The sequence below is a fragment of the Nicotiana tabacum genome, chromosome 4, assembly GCF_000715075.1.
Source record: "Nicotiana tabacum cultivar K326 chromosome 4, ASM71507v2, whole genome shotgun sequence".
Classification (NCBI taxonomy): domain Eukaryota; kingdom Viridiplantae; phylum Streptophyta; class Magnoliopsida; order Solanales; family Solanaceae; genus Nicotiana; species Nicotiana tabacum.
Genome location: NC_134083.1, coordinates 108868636 through 108895590, shown reverse-complemented (window position 1 = coordinate 108895590; position 26955 = coordinate 108868636). Strand labels below are relative to the sequence as shown.

At 39.6% G+C, this 26955-nt stretch overlaps 1 protein-coding gene across 1 annotated transcript; it reads left to right on the top strand.

Annotated features, from left to right (window-relative positions):
* The first annotated feature begins 1092 nt into the window (after window positions 1–1092).
* Window positions 1093–25252, top strand: LOC107777513 (chaperone protein dnaJ A7A, chloroplastic). Its single transcript, XM_075252334.1, has 9 exons — window positions 1093–1435; window positions 1568–1670; window positions 11582–11684; window positions 18992–19133; window positions 19252–19309; window positions 23179–23221; window positions 23915–23963; window positions 24096–24176; window positions 24244–25252. Exons 3-9 carry the CDS (start codon window positions 11590–11592, stop codon window positions 25093–25095), a joined length of 1320 nt encoding a protein of 439 aa, XP_075108435.1. The 5' UTR covers window positions 1093–1435; window positions 1568–1670; window positions 11582–11589; the 3' UTR covers window positions 25096–25252.
* Window positions 25253–26955: the final 1703 nt, after the last annotated feature.

Sequence of the window (26955 nt, the reverse complement as noted above, 5' to 3'; positions counted from 1 at the left end):
CCACTTAGTGATCGGTCCGCTAGTTCATACAAATCCGAAGAAGTTACGGACAAGCCACATGCAGAGAACTTGCACGTGTGGTTCTGGCCGAGCTTTCCTTAGGTATCTAATAAGCCAAGACAAAAACTATAATATATTTAGTACTATAAGCTTCAATAGTCTTATAATCTCACCAAAGTTAATAATATATGCGTCTAGTTAAATCTAAGATGAACAGTGTACCACATTGCTAAAAGTACGAGGCATGCATACACAAATAATTGAAAAAAGGGCCAAAAATATCATTTTGCTATGTAAAAAAGATTATTTATACCTTCTGTTATATTTTCGGTCCATCACTACTCCTAATATCATAAAATTAGTACAAAATACTCCTCCATTGTTAGGACCCTCCACCATGGCAACACCATCATACGTGGCTTGAAATTTCGATAAGGCGAACACCACGTAGCATGCCACCTCACCACTTCAACCCATTTTAGCCCCTTACCTCATTTCTTCTTCCACCGTCACCACTTCCTTCACCAAACCATCATCCCCACTATCACTTCCTCCTTCACCACACACCTATTTTTTTATTTTCTTTTATGTTTTCCTCTCATCACCTCCGCGGACAATCATCTTAAACACAATTTATTCGCCCTCCATTTTACCACCATTAATACAATTATTTTCTTTTACCTTTATTCACCGCAAGTAAACTCTTTCTTTAACTAAAGCACCAAAAGTAAACTTTATTATCATTTTTTAAAATCTCCAATAAAGACCCAAAATCGACAAAGAAGTGGTTTTTTATAGTGTTCTAATCTCGTTATTTGAATTAATGAATTTGCACATTGGTAGGAATTATAATGTCATATTTATATTCTATATTTTTTTTCTAGCGCACCCAATTTCAAAAGCAATGGCAGCTACAATACCAAAATATTTAGCCCCCTTTTTTTGGAAATAAAAGAGAATTTCAAAAAAGAAAATGCTACTGTAATCCGTTTAAACTTATCCAATTTAACAATTTTATCTAACCCACAAAAATACAAGTCGGTGTTTGTGTATTTTAATTTTTATAGATGATAATTTGAAACTCTTGATTGCGAAGTATGTGGAATTGAAAGCATCTCCTTTAGTCGGCGAGAACAAAGAAGCCCTTATGCTTATGTTATAAGTGTTAACTGATCCATTAGTTGCTTAGATGATACAATTTTACCTTATTAAAGTTCTTAATTATGGGTGTAATGAATTAGTATTTTTGCAGCTTATAATTTATAATTTAGAATACAATAACAAAATCCGAAAAGAATTGGGTGATGGAGTAGTGACTGTGGAAAGAGAAGAAGAAATGAGGGAAGGGGCTAAAATGGGTTGCCTCACTGTCCTAATAGTAGAGAGATATTTTTGTTTTAATTTTATGAGGTCGGGCAGCGATATACAGTAAAAGGTATTTTGAACCTTTTCCCTAATTCATTTGCGCCATTTTGCATCAGAAAATATATAAACATTGGATATAATAGGTAGTGTTTTATGTTTCGCATTAAAGCCTCATCTTTGCTCTTTCTCCTGAGACCTGCAGAGCTTCTTCGTTCCGTTTCCGACCTCCGCTCAGCGTCGCCGCGTAGCTCCGCACTTCATATTACCCAACTTCCGAAGAAAACTTGCTCCAGATTCATTTCCAGGTTTGCCGTCGATTTTCAACTGCTTCAATCTTATGAGTTTGAGATTCCGTTAAAAGTTATTTATAGTGGAAAATGTTTTCGAGATAATGTTTCTCTTTAATTGTCAAAAATGATTTCCTGGTTTATGGGCAGAAGTCATTTAAGTTTATAAGTACTCTTAACTCTTACGCCCATATCACTTGCTTTAATCAACATTTAAGGTGTTTTTCATGTTTTATGGTGTTTGGTTTACCTTAAATTGTAGAAAATATTTTCTTCGCCAGAAGGAGGAAGATGACTTTTTTTCCCTTATGAATGCAAGCATTTTCCTTTGAAAATATCTCAACTCTTATTCCATAGATGAACACTTAGACTTCATTGTCAACCGGTAATCTTTCTCAAATATATTCTCAAATATACGGTCGAAATAGTTTTCGGCCTTCGTGCGTCCGATCGAGTTCGAACGATGATCGATCAAAGTGAGACTCCGAAGATGGAACAAACAAGCCTCGAACCCGAGGGGCCGATCCATGTCGAGTTCGACATCGTTATTGAGCTCGAATCCAAATTGAACTATGATGCAGAGTAAAGCTATCATGCTTATGATCCAGGAACCAACCAACATTGACCCCGAATCAATTCGAGAGCTCGAGTCAGAATCGAGCTCGAGCCAAGATCGAGAGCTCGAGTCAGAATCGGGCTCAAACCAAGATCGAGCTCACAGACAAAAGCCGTTGCAATCCCACTAGCGAGAATCTTGACAGAAATTGTGGAAAAGCTAATTTATCATGGGTCTCCCACTGAGTATTTTTTTTATTATGCTTAGAGCAAGGTCCCTCTACTATAAAGGGCATGGTTATCATTTATGAAAAGGGAAGTTTTTTCAGACTTACATTGTAATAAAAACGCTATATTCTCCCATAGTAAAGAATTGTTCTTTCAGGCTTCTTAAATTGATTCTACTTGTTGAGTCCTAAGATTCATTTTCTTTACAACCTTATCTATTTCGCATTCTTTACAGTCCATATTTATATTTCTATTTATCTTTACAATTTGTATTAAGTTGCGCCACATATCCTTGGAACTACGTATAAATTCAACTCTATCCATTTTTCGGGTAAACAGTTTGGCGCCCGCCGTGGGGCCAAGGATAACGGTGGTTATTTGATACGAATCTGAAAAAACATGCCATTGTGTTTTGCGCTTGTCTCCAAACATATCTTGGATTTCGGATTAGCTACGACTAACCATCAATCAAATGGCTTCACCAATCGACAACGGGGCCAGTCTTCAAGACGAAAACAACAACTTGACACCCGGTATTGAAAGACCACTTGTAAACGCCGTTGGAGCTCGAATCGGAGCGCCAATAGATATCAATTCGCATATAGCCATTGAGGCGAACCTACATGTTGAACCCGAGAATAGCATCCATGGTGGCACTCGGTCTGCGGCTCGAGATACCCACAACGTCGAGGAAAACGGCGTTAGCTTGCTTGTGATTTTTGAAATGTTGCAAGCCCAACAGGCAGCAATAGCTCAGTTGCAGAGCCAAACCCAGCTACAAAGCAGGCCGGAGCCCAATCCACCTCGAGTAATCACCCACAGAACGGAGCCAGCCATAGTGAAGTCAAATGAGCAAGAATCGGGGACTACTCCCGAAATTGCTAAATTGCTCGAGGAACTCACAAAGCGAGTCGAAGCCAACGATAAAAAAGTAGAAACTTATAACTCTAAGGTCGATCAGATCCCGGGAGTTCCACCAATGATAAAAGGTTGGATTCGAAAAAATTCGTGCAAAAACCTTTTCCCTCGAGCGCAGCCCCAAAACCAATCCCCAAAAAATTCCGTATGCCCGAAATTCTCAAATATAATGGAACGACCGATCCCAACGTGCACGTTACTTCTTACACATGCGCCATCAAGGGCAATGATTTAGAAGACGATGAAATCGAATCTGTGTTGTTAAAAAAGTTCGGAGAAACCCTCTCGAAAGGGGCAATGATTTGGTATCACAACCTACCACCAATTTCCATCGACTCGTTCGCCATGTTAGCAGATTCTTTTGTTAAAGCACATGCCGGCGCCATAAAAGTCGCAACAAGGAAATCAGACCTATTCAAGGTAAGGCAAAAGGATAACGAGATGCTGAGGGAGTTCGTATCTCGTTTTCAAATGGAACGAATGGACTTACCACCAGTCACAGACGATTGGGCTGTTCAGGCTTTCACTCAAGGTTTGAACGAACGAAGTTCGACGGCTTCACGGCGATTAAAGCATAACCTGATTGAATACCCAGCCATCACATGGGCCGACGTGCACAATCGGTACCAATCAAAAATTAGGGTCGAAGATGATCAATTGGGGTCTGAACCCGTTATTCGAAGGGATACTAATCGAGAACGAGGTCCGATCAGGGATCGATACCAACCGTACAACGGAAGCCACAGAGTCAGTGAATCGAGACATAACCTCAGGCAAAATAACAAAAGAAATGATCGAGGTCAAGGGTCCTGGGGGCCGATGAACAGAAGTAGGTTCGATAGGCTTGCCGGATCTAAGGAAGCACCTCGGTTATCGGAGTATAACTTTAGCATTGATGCATCCGCCATCGTATCGGCTATCGGACGCATCAAAGACACCAAATGGGCCATCGAACTCAGTGGGTACGACATCGAATATCAACCCCGTACGGCCATCAAGTCTCAAATTTTAGCAGATTTCGTGGCCGATTTCACGCCGACCCTCGTACCCGAAGTCAAAAAAGAACTCCTTTTGAAATCGGGTACGTCATCGAGGGTATGGACTCTTTTTACGGACGGGGCTTCGAACGTGAAGGGGTCCGGGCTAGGCATAGTTTTAAAGCCACCCATGGGTAACACTATTAGGCAATCTATTAAAACTACCAGGTTGACTAACAACGAGGCCGAGTATGAGGCCATGATTGCAGGTCTCGAGCTAGCTAAAAACTTGGGAGCAGAAGTTATTGAAGCCAAATGTGACTCTTTGTTGGTAGTAAGTCAAGTAAACAGAACCTTCGAAGTTCGAGAAGATAGAATGCAAAGATATTTGGACAAACTACATGTCACTTTGCACCATTTCAATCAATGGACTTTACAGCATGTTCCACGAGAGCAAAACAGTGAGACTGATGCACTTGCGAATTTGGGATCATCGGTCGAGCAAGGTGACTTGAGCTCGGGGACTGTTGTTCAACTCTCGAGATCCGTGATCGAAGAAGGTCACGTCGAGATAAATTCTACGAGCTTAACCTGAGATTGGAGAACTAAGTATATTGAATACTTAAAGAACGGAAAGCTCCCATCGGACCCTAAAGATTCAAGGGCCCTACGGACTAAAGCTGCTCGATTCACGTTGGCTTCAGATGGAACGCTATACCGAAGGACATTCGATGGACCATTGGCGGAATGTTTGGGTTCAGGAGATACCGATTACATCTTACGTGAGGTGCACGAGGGCACTTGTGGGAATCACTCCGGTGCCGATCCATTAGTCCGAAAAATAATCAGGGCAGGGTATTATTGGGTCAATATGGGCAAAGATGCGAAGGAATTTGTTCGAAAATGTGACAAATGTCAAAGGTTTGCACCAATGATCCATCAACCCGGAGAACAACTTCACTCAGTCCTATCCCCATGGCCATTCATGAAATGGAGAATGGATATCGTCGGCCATCTGCCATCGACCCCAGGTAAAGCTAAATTCATTTTATTTATGACTGACTATTTCATTAAATGGGTTGAAGCACAGGCGTTCGAGAAAGTAAGAGAGAGAGAAGTTATAGACTTTATCTGGGATCATATCGTATGTCGATTTGGAATACCCGCCGAAATAGTATGTGACAATGGGAAACAATTTGTGGGCAGCAAAGTGACGAAATTCTTCGAAGACCACAAAATAAGAAGGATATTATCAACACCGTATCACCCCAGTGGGAACGGACATGCCGAATCAATGAACAAAACTATCATTCAAAACCTAAAAAAGAGGCTGAACGACGCTAAAGGAAAGTGGAGAAAATCCTACCCGAAGTCCTTTGGGCATATCGAACGACGTCAAAATCCAGTACGGGGGCAACCCCGTTCTCCTTAGTATATGGGTCCGAAGCATTGATACCAGTCGAAGTCGGCGAACCCAGTACCAGATTTCGATACACGACAGAAGAATCAAATAACAAGGCTATGAACACTAGCCTCGAATTATCGGACGAAAACGAGAAGCTGCTCTCGTCCAATTGGCCGCCCAAAAGCAACGAATCGAAAGATATTATAATCGAAGAACCAAGCTCCGCCATTTCAAGCCCGGGGACTTGGTGCTGAGGAAAGTTACCCTCAATACCCGAAATCCGAACGAAGGAAAACTAGGACCGGACTAGGAAGGACCATATCAGGTTCTCGAGAACGTCGGAAAGGGTTCATACAAGCTCGGCATTATAAACGGCAAACAATTATCAAGCAATTGGAATGTGTCACATCTAAAACGATACTACTGCTAAGGTACGACCCTTCCATATTCATTTACATTTCAAAACTGACCCCTGCAGAAGTCCGATCAGGAGCTAAGATGGATCCATCGATACGAAGCCATAGATTTGAAAGCACGCGTTGCACTCTTTTTCCCTTAGACCGGTTTTATCCCAAATGGGTTTTTCGGCAAGGTTTTTAACAAGGCAACCAATGATCGTGCTGCACTTACAACAGTATCCGAGGCCTCTTTACAATCGACCTCGAATACTGGGGGGGCATTAGCCCTCAAATGTATCAAGTTCTGATACAAGAAAGTTATTTTGCAACAACGGGTTTCCAATAGGAAAAGTTGTAAGAGCCAAATGGTCTAAACGAACTATGCTCATGTAGTTGGCCCGAACCCAGGTGCGAAACATGAACACATGGATAGTGACTTGCAAAGAAAGTTATCTTTACCGACATCTTATATCCAAGAAAAATTCCTCTATTTGGAGATTTATTACGCAAACAGAATCAAGATAAATTCGACCATTACGCCTACGGGCTACATTACATCGAGTTCGAATCATTCACTCGACTACTAAGCCTACGAGCTACTTTTATTTCGAGTTCGAGCAAGCACTCACTCGACCATTACGCCTACGGGCTACATTACTTCGAGTTCGAATCATTCACTCGACGACTACGCCTACGGGCTACATTACTTCGAGTTCGAATCATTCACTCGACGACTAAGCCTACGGGCTACTTTTATTTCGAGTTCGAGCAAGCACTCACTCGACTATTACGCCTACGAGCTACATTACTTCGAGTTCGAATCACTCACTCGACCATTACGCCTACGGGCTATATTACATCGAGTTCGAATCATTCACTCGACTACTACGCCTACGGGCTACTTTTATTTCGAGTTCGAGCAAGCACTCACTTGACCATTACGCCTACGGGCTACATTACTTCGAGTTCGAATCACTCACTCGACCATTACGCCTACGGGCTGCATTACATCGAGTTCGAATCATTCACTCGACTACTACGCCTACAGGCTACCTTTATTTCTAGTTCGAGCAAGTACTCACTCGACCGTTACGCCTACGGGCTACATTACATCGAGCTCGAATCATTGACTCAACTAATAAGCTTAAGGGCTACATCACTTCAAGTTCTCGCTCGATTATAGAGGCTACGAAGTCCAAATTTGATTAAGTTGTTTAAATCCTTATGAAAACATTCATAAGGCTTGAATAAAGTCTTCACAAAATAGAAGCAAGTCGGCAAAATTGTCTATATACAAATTAGTCTACATGATTGATTACAACGTAAAAATTAAGGACTAAGCTTCCTGGTCATCCTGAGGAGCGGCCTCTTCTCTATCGGGCTCCCCCCGTCCTCGGATCCGCTCTCACTCCCATCATCATCATCATTGTCATCATCATCGCCATCGGAAACCAGGGCTTCAATATCGGCTTCAAGTTCTTTGGCCCTTTTTATTTCTTCAGCGAGATCGAAACCACGAGCATGGATCTCCTCGAGGGTTTCCCTCCGAGATCGGCACTTAGCAAGTTCGGCGACCCAATGTGCTCGAGTATTGGCGGTCTCGGTTGCCTCTCTTGCTTGGACCTGGGCAGCTTCAGCATCGGCCCGATAGACGGCCACGAGTGCATCCGCATCGGCCTTTGCCTTTTCGGCATCAGATTCGGCCTTGGCAAGTACAGAGGCCAACCGAGCCTCGAGCTCCTTTATTCTTCTTGCTTGAACCAGGCCTTTTTCCTTCATTCTCTGAAGTTGGGTTTCGGCCGATGATAACTGGGCTCGAGCAGTTTCTTTCTCTGCAGCAAAGCGGTCCATACCTTCTTTCCACTGCAAAGACTCCGCTTTTATCACGTCGACCTCCTCACGAAGCTTCCCGATCATCTCGATTTTTTGCTGCAGCTGTGAGATCGAAAAGTTAGCCATCGTTCCGGTATCAAGCCCATAGGCTTTCAAAAGTATCATTACCTGCTCAGACAAATCGGTCTGATCTCGATAAGCCTTGGCCAACTCATCTCGGAGGTCTTTTATTTCCTCTTCTCTCTGCCCTAAGAGAAGTATTAGGGAGTTCCTCTCATCAGTAACCCGTTGAAGGTCGGTCTCGTATCGACGCAGCTCGTTTTGGGACCGAGAACATGCTTCTCGATGAACTGCCGCTGCCTACAAAGAAACAAGAAACGAAGTTAACAAAAAGTAAACATAAAGGTAGTACCGACAAAATAATTTTAAAAGCTTACCTGATTCAAAGCCTACCGCACCCCTTGAAAAAGATCCTATTCATCACCAGTACCGGCAACGTCCTCGATACCGGTAAACAGGTCACGAAAGGGATCCTTTCCATCGTGAGGCCTGTCTAAATCGAGGGCCCCCAGAGCTTGGGCTTCCCGAATCACCCCTGCGGAAAAAACGGGAAAGGTAGGCGAATCTTCGATTGCTGCTGCCCCAAATGAATCGCCCGGAGCATTCTCTTCGGTTCGAAGGGATTCGAGGGCCCCTTCAGTCATATCCCCCATCCGTTGGCTCCGATAAGATGCGTCTTCGATCTCCGATAATTCGGGGACTCCACCCGAATCTTTCTCCGGTATATCCTCAGTTCGAGGCGGAGCCTCATGAAGCATCATCGATCCAGCTGCCGATGGGGCATCGGTGGTTCTCTTCGTTCGGGCCGCCAGCGTGGACCCATCGTTTTCTTCTTCTTCATCATCTTCATCCCTTAGACGCAGAACTGATTCCACGGTCAAAGTAATGACATTCTTGTTCGGCTTACGAGCTGTCCTCTTCTTCGGTTTTGGATCTTCGGGAACGGAGGCTCTTTTTCTTTTATTTCCCTTCACCGGCTTTGGGACAGAGGCCAAGATTTCTTCCTCGTTGGACAAGGGTCTCAAAACCGCGTCTTTACCCAAACCTGCATATGGAAAATCTTAATATTTGGAAACCACCTCGTTCGAATTATCATAGAGTACGAGGAAGGGGCTTACCATGATTTTTGGCCTCCCACCGACCCTTTGACAAATCACGCCATGAGCGCTCGACGTATGTGGAGGTCGAAACAAGAGCTCGTACCTAGTTCTTGAGATCAGGAACTGCTCCGGGCATCCAGGGAACCGCTACATCACAAAAGGAGGAGTGTCGATGAGAGAAGAAATGAAAGAACAAAGTAGAAGTAACGGCAGGATCACACTTACGTTTCATATTCCACTCCTCGGGAAATGGCATCTTTTCAACCGGAATCAGGTCCGAAGTCCTCACTCGAACGAACCTGCCCATCCAACCCCGATCCCTGTCCTCGTCAATACTCGAGAACAGAGCCTTGGTAGCCCGACGCTGAAGTTTTATTAACCTTCCTCGAAAAAGTCGAGGACGGTACAATCGGATAAGATGGTCGAGGGTGAACGGCATCCCCTCGATTTTGCTCACAAAATATCGGATTAGGATAACGATCCGCCAAAAAGAAGGATGGACCTGGCCTAGGGTTATCTGGTATTGACGACAGAAGTCAATAATAACGTAATCGAGGAGACCTAAAGTGAAAGGGTAAGTATACACATTCAAAAACCCTTTCATGTAAGAAGTGATATCTTCGTCAGGAGTAGGAATTATTATTTCTTTTTTACCCCAACTGCAATCCTTCTTTAGCTGTTTGAGGTGCTTCTCGGTTATCGAACACATGTACCTCGATACCGGCTCACACCGGCCAGGGACCGATGAGCCTCCTTAAAATCAGAAGTAAGAACACACTCCCCGGGAACGCACTCCTCAGGCCGTGGTTCTGCCGGTGTCTCATCGACGGCACACTGAAGATGAAGCCTTCTCTTTTTGAGGAATGGTTTGTGATGTTTTCGCCATTTTCGAATTCAAAGGTGAGGAATAGAAGAAAGTGACAAAGATTTGGTAGAATTTAAGAGGGGCTTTTGGGAAATCACAGATTTGCGGGTAAATCAGAAAATACGAAAAAGGACTTTGGGAAATTTGGAAGATTGAAGACGTAAAAGTGGTAAATGGTAAGAGGAAGGGTTATTTATAGGCTTAAGCGATGACGGTTCAGTATCAGCGGTGCCCGACCACCGTCTGACATGCATTAAATGCCTTGAAAGACTAAACCGACGGGACAACTATCACATGCGTCATGATCGAGCCCGATAGGGACGTCAGGTTATAATCCGATCGAGCCGTTAAAAAAATCATATCGTTTTTCACCACATTCTTCCTGAAAAACGAGGGGACTATCTGTATACGGTCGAAATAGATTTCGGCCTTCGTACGTTCGAACGATGATCGATCGAAGTGAGACTCCGAAGATGGAACAAACAAGCCTCGAACCCGAGGGGCCGATCCATGTCGAGTTCGACATCGTTATCGAGCTCGAATCCAAATCAAACTATGATGCATAGTAAAGCTATCATGCTTATGATCCAGAAACCAACCAACATTGACCCCGAATCAATTCGAGAGCTCGAGTCAGAATCGAGCTCGAGCCAAGATCGAGAGTTCGAGTCAGAATCGAGCTCAAACCAAGATCGAGGGCTCGAGGCAAGATCGAGCTCACAGACAAAAGCCGTTGCAATCCCACTAGCGAGAATCTTGGCAGAGATTGTGGAAAAACTGATTTATCATGGGTCTCCCACAGAGTATTTTTTTATTATGCTTAGAGCAAGGTCCCTCTACTATAAAGGGCATGGTTATCATTTATGAAAAAGGAAGTTTTTTCAGGCTTACATTGTAATAAAAACACTATATTCTCCCATAGTAAAGAATCGTTCTTTCAGGCTTCTTAAATTGATTCTACTTGTTGAGTCCTAAGATTCATTTTCTTTACAACCTTATCTATTTCGCATTCTTTGTAGTCCATATTTATATTTCTATTTATCCTTACAATTTGTATTAAGTTGCGCCACATATCCTTGGAACTACGTATAAATTCAACTCTATCCATTTTTCGGGTAAACAGTTTATAAGTACTCTTAACTCTTACACCCATATCACTTGCTTTAATCAACATTTAAGGTGTTTTTCATGTTTTATGGTGTTTGGTTTACCTTAAATTGTAGAAAATATTTTCTTCGCCAGAAGGAGGAAGATGACTTTCCTCCCTTATGAATGCAAGCATTTTCCTTTGAAAATATCGCAGCTCTTATTCCATAGATGAACACTTAGACTTCATTGTCAACTGGTAATAATTCTCAAATATATTGTCAAAACACTATCTTAATGCTTTATCTTGCACCTTGTATATGTTGACCCCAAACTTTCATACCAAATGCACCCTCTCTGTATTGGCCTTTTCTTTGTTTACCAATTGTTTTCATTTACTGGGCTCTATAGTAATATTGAATTTTGTGGATATTTCAGTGTTCTGTTCATTTGAAATTAAGTCTACAATAATTTCATAGCTCATATTTCTTCATGTACTTGCAGTATATTGAATGGCAATCGTACCGTGTGGAAGCACGTGGAGAGGTCAACCTCAGTTTCTAACAAAATTATCGGTTGCTAGTAAATTTTCAACATCTCCATTTTGGTGAGCCTGCTGTGGCGACTGAACTTCATCTGTATATGTATCTTCATTTTATGCTCCAAAGTTTAGTAATATAATCTTTTCGACATCTCAAACTCTGCATAGGTTGTGAAGTCATTCATTTGCAGTGTGTTTGGTAGTGTTCACATCATGGATTTAGACGCTTGCTGGATATTTTCTCTCATCCTTGGCATACCTATGTTAGTGTTAAAAACAGAAAAGATAAAAAGAAGAAAAATCAGACTTCCATGTAAGTTCTGAACACTTTGACTAGCCATTGAACCATGTTGGCCTCCAACAACATAATTAAATATGAAACTAGAACATCTTTTCTCCACAAAAAGATGCAATCTTTAATAACAGGTTGTGTTAAAAATGAAAGCTGGTCCTCCCCTCCCCCGGTGGGGGTTAAAAAGTTATTACTTAGTTGGTCTTTCATGCTCTTTTTGGAACATTATTGATGTCCATCGCTTAAAGGGGTCATCTGGTTTGCAACTAATTAACTCAGGATAATACTATTATAATGCCATTGAATTTTGGTGATAGGATTGTGAATATTACAATAAATAGGACAGTGAGTGCAATTTCATATGCTTGTATCCTAACATTACGTTAAGACAAGGTTCAGCATTACAGTTGGGATTAAAATTTTCAAGTGTAATCTGTATGATATCAGGTAGTAAAAATTTACAACTAATATTATTGCAGCCTAAATGAAAATATGAGGAGGCTGAATGTTCCGATAAGATTTACTTGCAGAGATAGGCTGGACGTAATTAGCAAGCAGTATGCAACCCCCTTTTGTGGGGATTGTTTTGTCCTATAAGGGGTAGGTGCAATATGTGAAAATGTAGTCTGGAGGTTTTAATATGCCAAATAAGATATTATAGTACCTGTTAAATAGTTCATGTATATATTGTTATATTTAGTGTCCCACATTGGAAAATATGTAGTATGTACTATGTAAGTATAAAGGCTCAGTGTAAGACACATCTTAAGTATAAGTATAGTTGAGACGCATCTTAAAATATTTTTCTGTGCTATTTCTCACATGCTTTCAGAGTATTGATGAGAGAAGATGACTGCAAAAATACCATCGTCTTCTGGAAATAAAATTGCAGTCACCATTTAATTTTTCGGTGACCTATGTGGTTGTCTGCGTCAATACCAGTTTCTATCTGTGTTTTGCGAAAATCAATACTACCACGAGGTTCGGGAAGCTCCGGCGAGCAAAGCCCAGTTAGCCCCTTCGGCTCCTGACCCTTCTCACGCCCTTATGTGCCGGCAACAATAGTCTCTCCGGCAGTGCGTCAAATCAACGCGCCAAGCGTATGACGAATTTTTCAGCGACTTCAACCTCTGATCCTTGGTTCTTGAGATACGCCTAGTGATTCCAACCTAAACCTACCCATTTTCAAGCAGTTTCGACAATCAGACTTACTGATCTGGTCATATTTTCACTTCAGCAACTTATCTCCGATTTCGGCAGCTTCTTTGGTCTTTCCGTTTGCTGTGGTATCACCTGAACAATATACAGTCTTGAGATTTATTTTTAAGTCATTTTGTCGTGCAACAGCAGTTCATACAACTCCCCAGCCACTTTTTAGCAGCCTTGTGAATATTTGCTTAGAACTCCCTTCATCCAATCATGTCTTTCGGATTTGGTGCTTTTAGTTCCAAATGTATGAGAGTTGGAATTCAAGTGTTATGATTACTTCTAAACCCTTAATGGGAAGTTCAAACTATCTAACTTGGACTTCCTTGATTTGGGTTGGTGCATTGATCAAGTTGTTCAAGATCACTTAACCAAAAAGGATAGTGAGGGAGATGAAAATACCTAAGCACAGTGGGAGAAGGTTGATGGTAAATTTGTAGCATGTTGATGCTCAATTGTGTAGTCTCCTGTGGCGCTCTATTGATTCAGTTGATGCCCTTGTTTCATCCATTCCAGAAATGTGATTTAGTTTTGGAAAAGACTTGCTCTTTATGCACTGATAACATCTTTTTTTATTTATAACCGTGGCGTCTGCCTAGCTTGCGCATACCTAAACACTAATCATATCTCCTTTTTATGATGTGATATCTTGGATCACAAACTTAAGAAGCAGGAGTTAGATATATCTACTTGGGATAAGTATAGGTAGTCATGGAAGAATTTGAGAAGTTGATGCCACTTCTGCTAGTATTGAAAAACAACAAGAGCAATGATAGAAGATTTTTCTAGTTCTTACACTCGCAGTGAATAAACTTGACATTTTCTTTCATGTGAGTATTGTAAGTCAGTTTATGGACTCTCCCTCTAGTCATTTGGATATAAATTCTTTGGTATATAAAATCATCTCCAGGCAAAGGACTACTGCAAAGGACTACCGCTCGAGGATTGAGGCCATGAGCAGATCGTTGGATGCACAGATGATGATTGGGCAGGATCACCTTAAGATAGACGCTCAAGTCTAGATATTGTGTTTTAGTAGGCGGTAATTTGATGTCTTTGAAGAGCAAGATATAGAATGTGATTGCTCTATCTAGTGCAGAAGTAGAATACCAAGCAATGGTTATGGCAACTTGTGAGCTAGTTTGGATCAAAAGTTACTTAAAGAATTGAAATTTGAAAAATTCAGTCAGATGGAACATGTGTGATAATCAAACTGCCCTTAATGTTGCATCAAATTCGATGTTCCGTGAGATGACTAAATACATTAAGTATAGGTGGCAAGTGGGCCGGGTCGGGCACTAAACGGGCCTAACGGGCCGCGGTTCCGGGCCGGTTCCGGTCCTTAAATAAACGGGCTAAATGGGCTTTTTGTAGGAACCGGCCCGGGACCGTGCCAACGAACTCATGGTCCCGGGCTAAATGGGCCCAACGGCTAAGCAGTAATTTTTTTTTAAAAATTAAATAGAAATTAGAGACAAAAAGATGTTAAAAAAATATCTAAGGCAATGCCTTGTAAATTTATTATAGAATTGTGACCTAATTTTTTAATTCAAATTTAAAGACAAAAATATTGTAAAAAGATATTCAAAACAATGCCTTGTAATTTTATTGTAGCAATAAAAAATATGGCAATATCTTTCTTAGTCTTCCTCCCCCCTATGGAATGAGCACAACAAGGTGCTAATACCACCATTGAGAAGAAAAAGGAACTAATCAGATGTGCCAAAATACAAGTTACATAATACATACTATTTTTTGTTCATACAAGTTACATGCTATCTCTTACAAACTTCATAAATCCTTCAAGGTTCGGAGGAAGTTCCGTTGGTGGTGGCGGAAAAGTAACTTGGTCATCGCCGCTTCCATTGTCGGGCGAAGCAACATCCTCAGCAAGTTCAACTAGCATTTCTTCGTAAGCTTCGTCTACCTCTGGTTATGATTCAGCAAGTCCAAAATTTCTTCTTTCCAAACGGATCCAATCTCTGAATAGTACTGATTTTTCCAAACTCTCCCTCATAGACGCTCTATAATCATCGATTTGAAGTCTTGCTTGACTGAAAGCGCTCTCCGATGCCACAGTTGAAGCTTGAATAGTTAAAATGTCTCGGGCCATCCTTTAAAGAACCGGAAAGTGTTTTTCTTTGTCCTTCCACCATTGCAAAATATTAAAGGTGCCGTCGGGATTCACTTCCTCAAGTTGCTGCGACAAATAAACTTCAAGCTCATTTAGTTGTGAAAAATCATTATTACTAGAACCAAAAGAACCCCTAAACCCCGCCCAAACACTAAGTCCTCTTACTCCCGCAGTTCTTTTAGAAGATTGAGAATCAAAAGAAGAAGTTGGAACTTTTGGTCTAGCATGATTTAATGCAACTTGATAAGCATTATAAATAGTTTCCGCATTTGTTCTAATTGAGGCTATTGCTTCCGGAAGTTTAGGCAACTCATCATTTTCAACTGCTAAACCATTATAAACAGTTTCATACCAAAATTGAGGACCTCCGAATTTCATACAAGGATTTAACAAAGCAGCAACACCATAAATAGGGGGAATAGGGAAAAAATATTTTTTAAAACTTTTTTCTCATAGAATCAATAGCAAGTTGATAAATTTTCCCACCCTGTGAAAAATGAGCAAACAAATTTGCAAGTTCTGCAATATAAACTAAACAGTTAGAAATAGTAGGATAATATTGCCCAGAAAATTCTTTTGTAGCAATATGAAATTTTTCTAAAATATCAACAAGCATTTTAACATTAGCCCAATCCCATTCGTAAGGTAATCGTCATCATCACTTACATGTGCATTAAACGTTGAGTTTATAGGGTTTCCATATTCATTTGCAACAACCAAACTTTCATACATGTAATCCCATCTAGTTGGACAGGGTTTAAGAACATTTCTTTCTCTTAGGCCACAATCATCGCATTTTTTAAAATATTCTCTAAGTCTACTTCTACGGTTTGAATGAAAAAGCCAGTTAAGAGCCATTTTAACTTTTTCAATTTGAATATTTAAAATTCTCATACCATCACCCACAATTAAATGGTAAATATGACAAATACATCTAACATGAAAAATGTTACTAAATGCAGGATTTAGCGTAGTGGTAAGCAAGTCTATAACATTTGTGTTATTAGTAGCATTATCCATTGAAACCGACATTATTTTATCACTAATGCAAAAATATCTACAAATATCCGTAACTGTGCTAGCAATAAACTGCCCTGTGTGACGTGAAACAATTATTCTATAAGCAATTATGCGCTTTTGCATTATCCAATCCTCATCAATCCAATGACATGTAACAGTAAGGTAATCACAGTCGTTGTTACTCCTACCAATATCAGTTGTAATAGCAACACGACAATTTATATGAGTAAATAAATAGCGCAAATATTGTTCATATTCATGCTTATATTTATAAATGTCGCTCTTTACGGTTGTGCGAGGAAAACCTTTATAAGTAGGATTAAAAAAATTTCTAATATAATGCACAAACACAGGGTCATAAGGAAAACTATAGGGTAAGCACATAACAGTTACCATTTTTGCCAATTCTTCCCGATCTTTTTTTGGATCATAATATAAAATACCACCGGTAACAGTGTTAATTCCCGAATTGACGAACAACTTGTTGAAGATTGATTATCGTTGAAGACTTGAAGACTTTAATTCACCAACTTCACAATTTTTTCACAAATTATAACAACCTCAATATTTTTTTGACTATTTTTTGGAATAAAGTAATAGTAGCAACCTCACAATTTTTTCACTATTTGTTTTGATAAAGTAAACAATTGTAGCAAGTATAGAATAAAATTAGAGAGAGATTTTGATAGATTGATATTGATTTTGTAAGAAAATGAAAGAATGAGGTGGTATTTATAGTAGAAAATAGGGAAAAAGTGTAATAATAAAAAGTTTGGGGTTAAAACTAAGTTGGGGGGTTAAATGGCTATTTTTTAAAACCCCAACAGTTCTTTTTTTCAAAAGTCAAACGACTCTTTTTTTAACAAAAAAATATCCGTTGGGCCCGTTTGGCCCGCCAAGGTACCGGTCCAGTCCCGGTCTCTTGGCGGGCCAAACGGGCCCGGTCCTAACAGTTCCTAGCTAAGAACCGGCCCACGAGACCGGCACGAGCCCACCTCTAGCGGGCCTAACGGTCCCAGCCAGTTTTAGCCCGCGGGCCGGGGCCGGTCCCGGCCCGGCCCACTTGCCACCCTTAAGAATATGTGCGGTATGGTGTCCGATCACGACCCGATCGGCTAGGCTGTCTTATTTGAGACATCAACCTTTTTATATCAATCATCACATTTCATAATACTTTTACATCTTTTCATTTCATTGGCACTAGTGCCCATAATTGTAAATCATTCTTGGCACGTTGGCCATGTTCAGTATTTCATGCTCACCTTATCAATTTTAAACATCATTATCATCATCAACAACAAATACAATTCAAATCAAGGTGTGTAGTACACATGTGAGCAATTTAGAGTCTAAGGCACATAGAGATATTTCACAAAATTTGGCATAATAGCTTTCATTTAAACTTGACTTAAAGTCGAAACATTATTAATGCACATCCCATATTTTAACACATCCTCAATTGGTAACATAACATGAATAAAGCATTTGGGATGCTTGTTGAACATATATCTTTCAACCCAATCTTACTCGGAATAGCCAGTTTCATAATGAATCACTCGGGACTTACATAATTTACATGAATATCGCGGGATTCAATTCTAAGAGAAGAGTTTAGCCAACATACCTCAATTGAGCTTCCTTAAACTCTAAAATGTTCCGAAATTCTTAGCAACTTCAATCTATTTTAGAAATATAAGAAATTGAATCAAAATTAGGAAGATATTCGATCGGGTTGACTATCACTTCGTCGAGAAAAGATATTCTTAAAAGATATTGTTACAAAGTTTGTGAATCAAATAATCAACTTGCAAATATTTTCACCAAGTCTCTCAAATGGTTATCATATTAGTTACATCTCTAACAAGCTCCGTACATATGATCAATAGTTCAGACGCATATTAATAATATTTTCCTGTGCTATTTCTCACATGCTGAGTTCCCACATCTGTGTTGGGATGGGAAATTGGTCTTTTTGTATGGTCTTGGGCAATTCTCATCTCATGAGCTAGCCTTAGGGTTGAGTTAGACACAATGTCTATTTCTTTATCATGGTATCAGAGCGAGTCCCCAATTCATTGTTTACCCAATGTTGGGCTCCCATCTTGCATTGTTCATGCTCCAAATGTCCAGGCCTGATCATGGAGGGGATGTTGAGTTCCAACATCAGTGTGAGGATGGGAAATTGGTCTCTCTTTATGATTTTGGGCAATCCTTACCTCATGAGCTAGCTTTTGAGGTTGAGTTAGGTCCTGGTCCATTTCTTTGTCATCTACAATTTGGGTACAAAAAACAAAGGAAACGGGTATCCAATTCAATCCAAAGAATAATACACAAAATAAACAGTACTATGTTGATTTCTTGCACATTCATTGGACAGAGATGCACATAGAGTTGCTCTCAGATTATGACATGAAGCATCATGTGTTGAAGAAGTGATTTCTTTATATGCATATAAGTATGTACTTTGGTATGTGGTCTTTAAATTGTTTGTGTATAACTTGCTAGTATAGGTTTGTGACATGAGGGGATAGTTGAACATTTGAAGTGCTACTTCTTGTTTAATGTTGGGTTGTTTATTCATTTCTTAATATCTTATGCTTTTTCTCTTAAAGAAGTCTCCAATACTGACATGTTTTCTGCTCCGAGGGATAGCTCTTGTATTACCTACGCAGCATACCCATGGCATGCACACACTTACAAACCCTTTTATTGTTGATGCAGTTCCTCAAGCAAGACAAGGGCATTGGTGTCACCAAATTCCACACTTTTTTGTCAAGAATCCCTGCGTGGACTTTACAGCCCAGTGTCGCACAAGAATCGATGCCACCGGAGAGGGGCTCATTTCATTGTTAGGGCAGATAGAGTAAGATAATATGTGATTCTATTCTGTAATGGACTTTACTGTCATAATAGGCCCAAAATTTACTTATGTTTGCCATTTTAAATGCATATGGATAGTGAAACATTTACATGTTTTGCAGGATTACTATGATGTCCTAGGTGTGTCTAGAAATGCAAGCAAATCAGAGATAAAAAGTGGTGGGTAAAGCCTTCTGTTCTTATTTATATTTTATGCTTTTGATTTCCCAGTCTAGATTCATTCTAGGTGAAATGCACAAAGACCCATCTTTGCCATTCTCTTTATTTGTTGAGAGTGTAAGCTCATGAATAACAACAACAAAAACAACATACCCAGTTTGATCCCACAAGTGGGGTCTGGGGAGGGTGGGGTGTACGTAGACCTTACCTCTATCTTGTGCAAGGTAGAGAGACTGTTTTGGATAGACCCTTTGCTCAAGAGAAGTATTTTCAAAATATGTTTGAAAAATTAAAGATTTAAAAAAGTTAAGATGGAAATACTGAAAAATATTAAAAAAATTAAGATAACGAAGGTAAAAGAAACAATAGTAGTAATAAAATTGAAGAACCAAAGTATAAGGTAATAATAAAATAATAATAATAATCATACTGACAAGAAGAAGAAGAAGAAGAAGAAGAAGAAGAAGAAGAAGGAGTAAATAAGGTGCTCTAAACTAGAACCATGCTCTCCCACGGAAAAGAGTTAAATCGCTTGACTACCTACTAATCTTCTACCCTAATCCTCGACCTCCATGCTCTCCTATCTAGGGTCATGTCCTCGGTGGGCTGAAGATTTATCATGTCATGTCTAATCACTTTTCCCTAATTTTTCCTCGGTCTACCTCTACCTCTCCTTAGACCTATTACTGCCAACTTCACGCACCTCTTCACTGGCGCATTTGTGCTCTTCCTCTTTGTCGAGTTGTGTCCCACATTGGTGGGTAATTGGTGTCTTCGTCTCCTTATATGGTCTTGGGCAATCCTCACCTCATAAGCTAGCTTTTGAGTTTGAGTTAGGTCCAAGGTCCATTCTTTCAACCTTGACGAACGCAAAACATATACTTAAATATGCTCGCTAGTCGAATATAGTATAATATAATATCGTATTCACAGGGATTGGAGTTAAACAGTATTTTCGTAGTTTATAGCTTGATTGCTATCCAAGATGATCAACAATTGAGATTTATGTGATTAAAACTAAAATTAACTAAGAGTCTAAACTATTGGCTAATGACAATTGCAACAAGAGTAAGCAAAGAAGATATCAATGGATACTTGTCTGGGATTTAACTCTAGTTAATTCACATCTAAGGTTCAAGTGAGTCTCTCGAATTCACTCTATTATTAGTTCGAATGTTCAGTAGAAACTCTTCTCTCGATTAAGTCTCAACCTCACAATATGAACTAAGTTAAGCTCGGTGAAGATATGCAAGAATTCGTAGTGGATTGGTTTGTAAGAGAACCTCTTTCGATTATTCCCCTAACTAGGTCTAAACAATAATTCAACTAGCCTCTTTCGATTACTAAGAAGAACCAATGAATTCAACCAACAAGATAATGCAAAAACATCACAAGTTACGCCTCTTTCGATTACATAAACATGTGAATATATATGCAACAATTAAAATACCCAAAACAATTCAATACATAAAAACTCGAGTTAATATCCACAAACCATTCTCAAAACACCAAATCCATCAATCCCTAAAGAGAACTACTCCATAGATATAGAGTAATTCATCACAAATAAAGTTAAGTTAAAGGAAAACATAAAACAGTTCAAGCCCTTGTCTTGATTGAGGATTGAAGGATGAAATCCTTGTGCTCTTGCTTCTCCCATTTCTCCTTAGCCTCCTTAGGTTTAAAGTATGTCAAAAGTTCTCAAAATACCGTTTTTCCATGTATATATATCAAGTAGGTTCGGGCCCAAACGAACACACCTTCTCCTACGCGTAATAGGACTTTTCTCGGACAGGACGTGCGCGGCCGCGCACCTGGGGACCTGCTCGCGCATTTGGCCGTGCATTTTGCGTGGTCCACTGCCTCACATGCGCGCCCAGTGCGCGCTCGCGCACCTGGGTGACGCCCGACTCGATTCTTCGTTTCTCTCTTTGAATGCGCTAGTGTCCGTTGATCCCCGAACTCGATCCCAACTTAATCCTTGGGCTTTTACTCAAACTTCAACGCTCCAAAATGGCGTGAATTCATCCCATAACATCCACATAGCTCGGGATCACTCCTATAAGGCATAAAATACACAATTAGTGCATAACACTAGCGATTAACGCTCAAACACAATTAAAGTGTAGTAAATTAGAGTGCGATAAGCAACTAAAACACGCAATTATAGCCTACCATCAAACCTCGCTTCCTGCATTTTGTCCTCCATGGAGGCAACTCCCACCTTGTCCTGTATATCTTCGTTCCTAATCTTATCATGCCTAATATACCCATACATCCAACTAAGCATCCTCATTTCTGCTACTTTCATCGTCTGAACGTGTGAGTTATTAATTGGCCAACACTCTGCTCATGAGTAGTGGTGCATAATTTACTGAATTTGAAGCTGATGATGAACATTAGATACTTGTTATATAAATGTGTAATGTGATTATCTTGTTTCCTTTAAAGGTACTTTTATCTTCTTGAATGGATTTCAAAACCTTCCCTCTCGAAGCTATCTCTGTTTTTTTTGGGTAAAATATTTGTTAAAATTTTAAATTTTCACCATGAAATAATTACAAAAGACTTTGACCTTATTGAGCTTTAAGTGATGATTACTTTGGATGACATGTAAGTGGAGAATTTGGAGTATTAACCGAATAGGAACTTGAGTAGTCTCCTTTTTTCTTTGCTTGATAGGTAGGGGAACTTGAGTAGTCTCTGATGCAAAAACTATGAGAACAATGGGGAGTTTTAACACAAAACACAAAGAGTTCAGAGGATATTGGAGTTGGATGGATCTTTTGCAGTTATGGTAAAACATGTCTATAAAAAAAAATCTATTTTCCACTTAATTTTCCATACTACTTTTAATGTGCGAAATTTACAAAGACGGTAAACAAAGATGAAGGATTAGTTGAGAAACAGGATGAAGGCACTGGTTTTGATCCCCGGAATAACTGATGGGTGAATCAGAAGTGGTTCACAATTGTACAGGGATATTGATTGACGACGGAGTGTAAGAAGGACGGACAAGCCTTGTTGAACTTTCTCTCTGGACATAGTTAAACATTAATGATTCTTTCCTTTGTGGAAAAATTTTCAGAGAGCTGTTCTCTGTTTGACGAATTTGTAACATGAGAAAACTCAAATCCATCTTTATGATTTCCCACAACTGCTTCAATGAGCGCAATTGAACAGGGGTGTTGGCGTCAAGCAGAAGGACAAGCAGAAGAACCTGCTTTGCTGAACTTTCTCTATGAACATTAGACAAAATACTAATGATTCTGTTGGTGTTCTTTTTTTTTTTTTTAAAAAAATTTAAAAAATTACATTTTTCAGAAAGCTGTCAGTATGGTGAATGTGTGACACAAAAGAAAAAAAACAAATGCAAGTTTATTTTCCATAACTGCTCCCAGTTTTGGCACATTCTGGGGGAAGGTTTGCTTTTTGACCTTTTCTGAAAGAGTGAGTAAATTTTAATGTACAGAAAAAGAAAAAGAAAAACATAAATTTTTTAGCATTAGTGATGGTAGCCCTATCCTCTATACTTAATAAATGTTTCTTAATTTGTTCGTCAATATTAATATTTTTCTTTCCCCATTGGTTTGGCTTGGCTCGGTAGTAGTTCTACCACCTCTGAACAGGCCATTTCCTATTTACTTTGCTTCACCATGAGCAACTTCAATTCCTTTTATTGTTTCCTTTGCATGAAGATAGACAAGAGCAATTATGTTAATATCCTTGGATGTGGCCTATGTACTACTGAAGATTGGCTATCACTTAAAACCTCACTAATTATAAATCACAATTCATTCTGTGTTAAAAAAATTGGAAGTGTTGAAAATTTGTGTTGTGTTGCTGATTATTTAATTTTTCTTGTTTAGCTTATCGAAAACTTGCAAGGAGTTGCCATCCTGATGTGAACAAGTAAGTATTTCTCGAACTCTAAGATACTTTGCCGTTTATTTTGGTCTTGTTGCTGGAAGATGCTATTGAATACTATGTATCTAGTTTAGTTGTTCTCTAGCTTCTTATTGAGAAAGAAAGAAAAAGCTTAGTTGTCTTTAGTTCAGTAATACTTTGAGCGATTATGTTACTTCTCAAGACCGGATGATTAAGTACTTCAGATTTTAGTTTTACCTGTTGTTACTTGTGTAGAATCTATACTGTTTGTATTATTTTCAAGTTAAAAAAAGGGTAGAAAAAAGATGAGAAAATGGAAGTTAATGTTTGGATACTAGAGGGAGCTGTATCAGGAATTACTGGGGTATAAGATGAACTGTTACATGGGTTTATAGAACGCATATCACCTGATCTTATATCAATTTATATTTTATTTGATATGTGACTAATGTAAAGGATCCTAGCAAATGAAAACTTCCAACCTTTACTTGCTGAATTTTATCAGAAACATTCAGGATAGATGGGGACACAGGAAAATTCAAAAGTCATAATCAGATGAATATTTTCTATGAAACTGTGAATGGGAGGATTTTGATAGCTGTTTAAGTGTCAATAATTGAATCTAATAAGCTTAAGTTATATCTTGTTATATAAGTGTTCATTAGTTTTATTAGTATATGAGATTCTCATGAACACCCTTGCTTTCCTCTTTTGCAGAGAACCTGGAGCTGAACAGAAATTCAAAGAGATTAGTAATGCCTATGAGGTAGATTTTTTTCTTTTTTCCTTTTTTTAATACTGTCCTTTCTCCCTACTTGATGAAATTGAAAGCACCATTTAGTTTTCATATAACAAGACATACTCGAAGTACTTATGCTGGTTGAATGTTCTGCAATAGGTTTTGTCGGATTATGAGAAACGTTCCATCTATGATAGGTATGGGGAGGCTGGACTTGAAGGTTCTGGCATGGGCATGGGGGTAAGTTTCAGACAAGCTGTTGCGTATGCTATGCATAGATTTCTGACTACTTGTTGCTCATTGATAGGATTTTAGCAATCCCTTTGATTTGTTTGAATCATTATTCGATGGCCTGGGTGGCATGGGGGGCATGGGTGTGGGAGGAAGAGGTTCACGGAACAGCGCAACTGAAGGCGAAGATCAGGTCTATAATTTGGTTTTGAATTTCAAAGAAGCTGTATTTGGGGTTGAGAAAGAGATTGAAATTGGTAGGCTTGAAAGCTGTGGTACCTGTGATGGATCAGGTGCAAAACCAGGGACTAAACCATCAACTTGTAATACTTGTGGTGGGCAAGGGCAGGTTGTCTCCTCAGCAAGGACTCCACTGGGTGTCTTCCAGCAGGTGATGACATGTTCTGCTTGCGGTGGGACTGGAGAGATATCTACTCCTTGCAACACATGTAGTGGGGATGGACGTGTGAGGAAATCGAAACGTATAAGCTTAAAAATCCCCCCTGGTGTAGATTCAGGTAGCCGGCTAAGGGTTCGGTCTGAAGGTAATGCAGGAAGGAGAGGTGGACACCCAGGCGATCTTTTTGTTACACTAGAAGTTCTCCCAGATCCTGTATTAAAGCGAGATGACACCAATATTCTCTACACTTGCAAAGTTTCTTATATTGATGCAATTTTGGGGACAACAATGAAGGTGCCCACGGTAGACGGAATGGTTGATCTAAAGATTCCATCTGGTACCCAGCCAGGCACAACACTGGTAATGGCGAAAAAAGGTGTGCCTCTTCTAAACAAACCTAACATGAGGGGCGACCAGCTAGTGAGAGTGCAAGTTGAGATTCCGAAACGGGTGAGTGGTGAGGAGAGGAAGCTCATTGAAGAACTAGCCAACTTTAAAAAGGCTAAGGCTACCAGCAGTAGGAAATAGCTGAAGGAGCTGCATCTTCCTCACTTTTGAATAATCTTATATACGGGGGTGTTTGGGTTTTGGGATATTCCTTTGTTTGCTCCAAAAAATAACAGACCACAATTTTAAGATTGATCCCTCATCAATCTATATGTAGCATAGTCGTGTATTAGGGAACACTTGAGGGTTGATTTATTAACATGTACTATAGCTAGGGGTGACAAACGGGCAGGTCGGGCGGATATGGGCGGATAAAAAATGGGTAATGCAAAAACGGATAAATTATCTGGCCTAACTCATATTTAATAGGGATAAAAAACGGGTTAATCGGCGGATAATTTGGATATCCATATTATCCATGACTTCTAGAATATGATCACTTTTGGGAGAATTAAGTCTCCCAAACTTGAGGAACTTCCAATTAGAAGCTTTATAAATGTAAAAGTTAAACACACTAGTTATTCATTGTCTAAGTGGAAAATATGGTTCTTATTCATATTTAACCCGTTTTTGAAAGTTCATTGTCCAACACATTTTTAATGAATAATATAGGTGGATAACTATTTTCTTTTAACCATTTTGCCAATACTATAGCTACACTCAAAATGCTGGAAAAGAGAGACTAGAGAGATGATAATGCGATATTATTTTCTAAATTTTGTCCATTAATTCTTTATCCTTGTTCGATAGCTCTGCTAGCGATGGCCAGCAGAATCAGCAGCACTGGCTATATAGACACTTTCTATTGTCGAGTTTCATCCACATTATGTATTCACAAAGTTGGAAGCGTCGAGAGTTCTAAACATAACATACTTCTTCGTATAACAGGATGCTGTGATAAACCTAGTATGATTTCTCGACCATACTACTATTGGATCTTGTCTTACGATACTAATTACCCCGCAACTCGCTGCAAGAAGTGCAAAAGAATAGACAACAGTTCTTATAGCATGAACATTAAAAACAATGCTAACAACTTCAACCTATAAGGATACATGCACTTTCAAGAAAAGCAAGATGAAATACCACATTATTACGGTATTACATTACACATGAAAATTGATTGCCAGAAAACGAAGAGAAAGAAGAAAAATGAGTTGGAAATAAACAAGGGGCACTTGCTGGCATAGCAGGACCACTGAAAGTCTAGTTGCACGGACATTGCCTGTCAAGCGATTTCAGCAAATGAGTCAGGAAAAAGTAGGAGGCATGTCACACTAAAAACAATGTGATCGGCACGTCACCTAATCCGAGCGAACCAAATCATATGGTGCATTCCGATCATATGCATGAAAACCAATTAACTACGGAAGCCATTTGAAATCATATACATTTTCGAATCAGATCATGAAATGATTTTCATATTCAAAACCATAAAGAAAACATTTCAAAAGAATGATAAAATCAAATTAAATAATTATCCTTTCATGTATAACGTGCAACCATATTATTACAATTCAACACTACTATCTATGGAGCCTCTATACAAAAGAATAGAAAAACTATTTGGGATAATTTTCAACTCAAAGAAAGTAAGACGCAACATGAAAACTACCACATAATAGAAGTAGTGCCTCGCCATATACCTCGACAGTTGAGTACACCGTCACAATACTAAATAAGTATTATAAACTTTCTCTAACTCAAGTACCTAGGAATAGGGGTGGCAAAAGTGGCCCAAACCCATTTGACCCGCCCAACCCGCCTAGGTCTTAATAGGTTGGGCATGTGCTACTTTAATGATGGGCTAAGTTTGGGCATAGCCCAACTAAACCCATTTATTTTTGGTAGTCCAAATCAACCCATAATTTCAGTCCAAACTGACCCATGAATAGCAATTGCCCTTTAAAGCTTCTAAAGGTATGTTTGGTATGAAGGAAA

Bases quoted from the DNA above. Each gene is read 5' to 3' on its own strand.
- LOC107777513 (XM_075252334.1), top strand. From the start codon at position 11,590: ATGGCAATCGTACCGTGTGGAAGCACGTGGAGAGGTCAACCTCAGTTT. The intron at 11,685-18,991 runs GTGAGCCTGCTG...TTGTTGATGCAG, and splicing joins TTTTCAACATCTCCATTTTG to TTCCTCAAGCAAGACAAGGG. The intron at 19,310-23,178 runs GTGGGTAAAGCC...TTTCTTGTTTAG, and splicing joins CAAATCAGAGATAAAAAGTG to CTTATCGAAAACTTGCAAGG.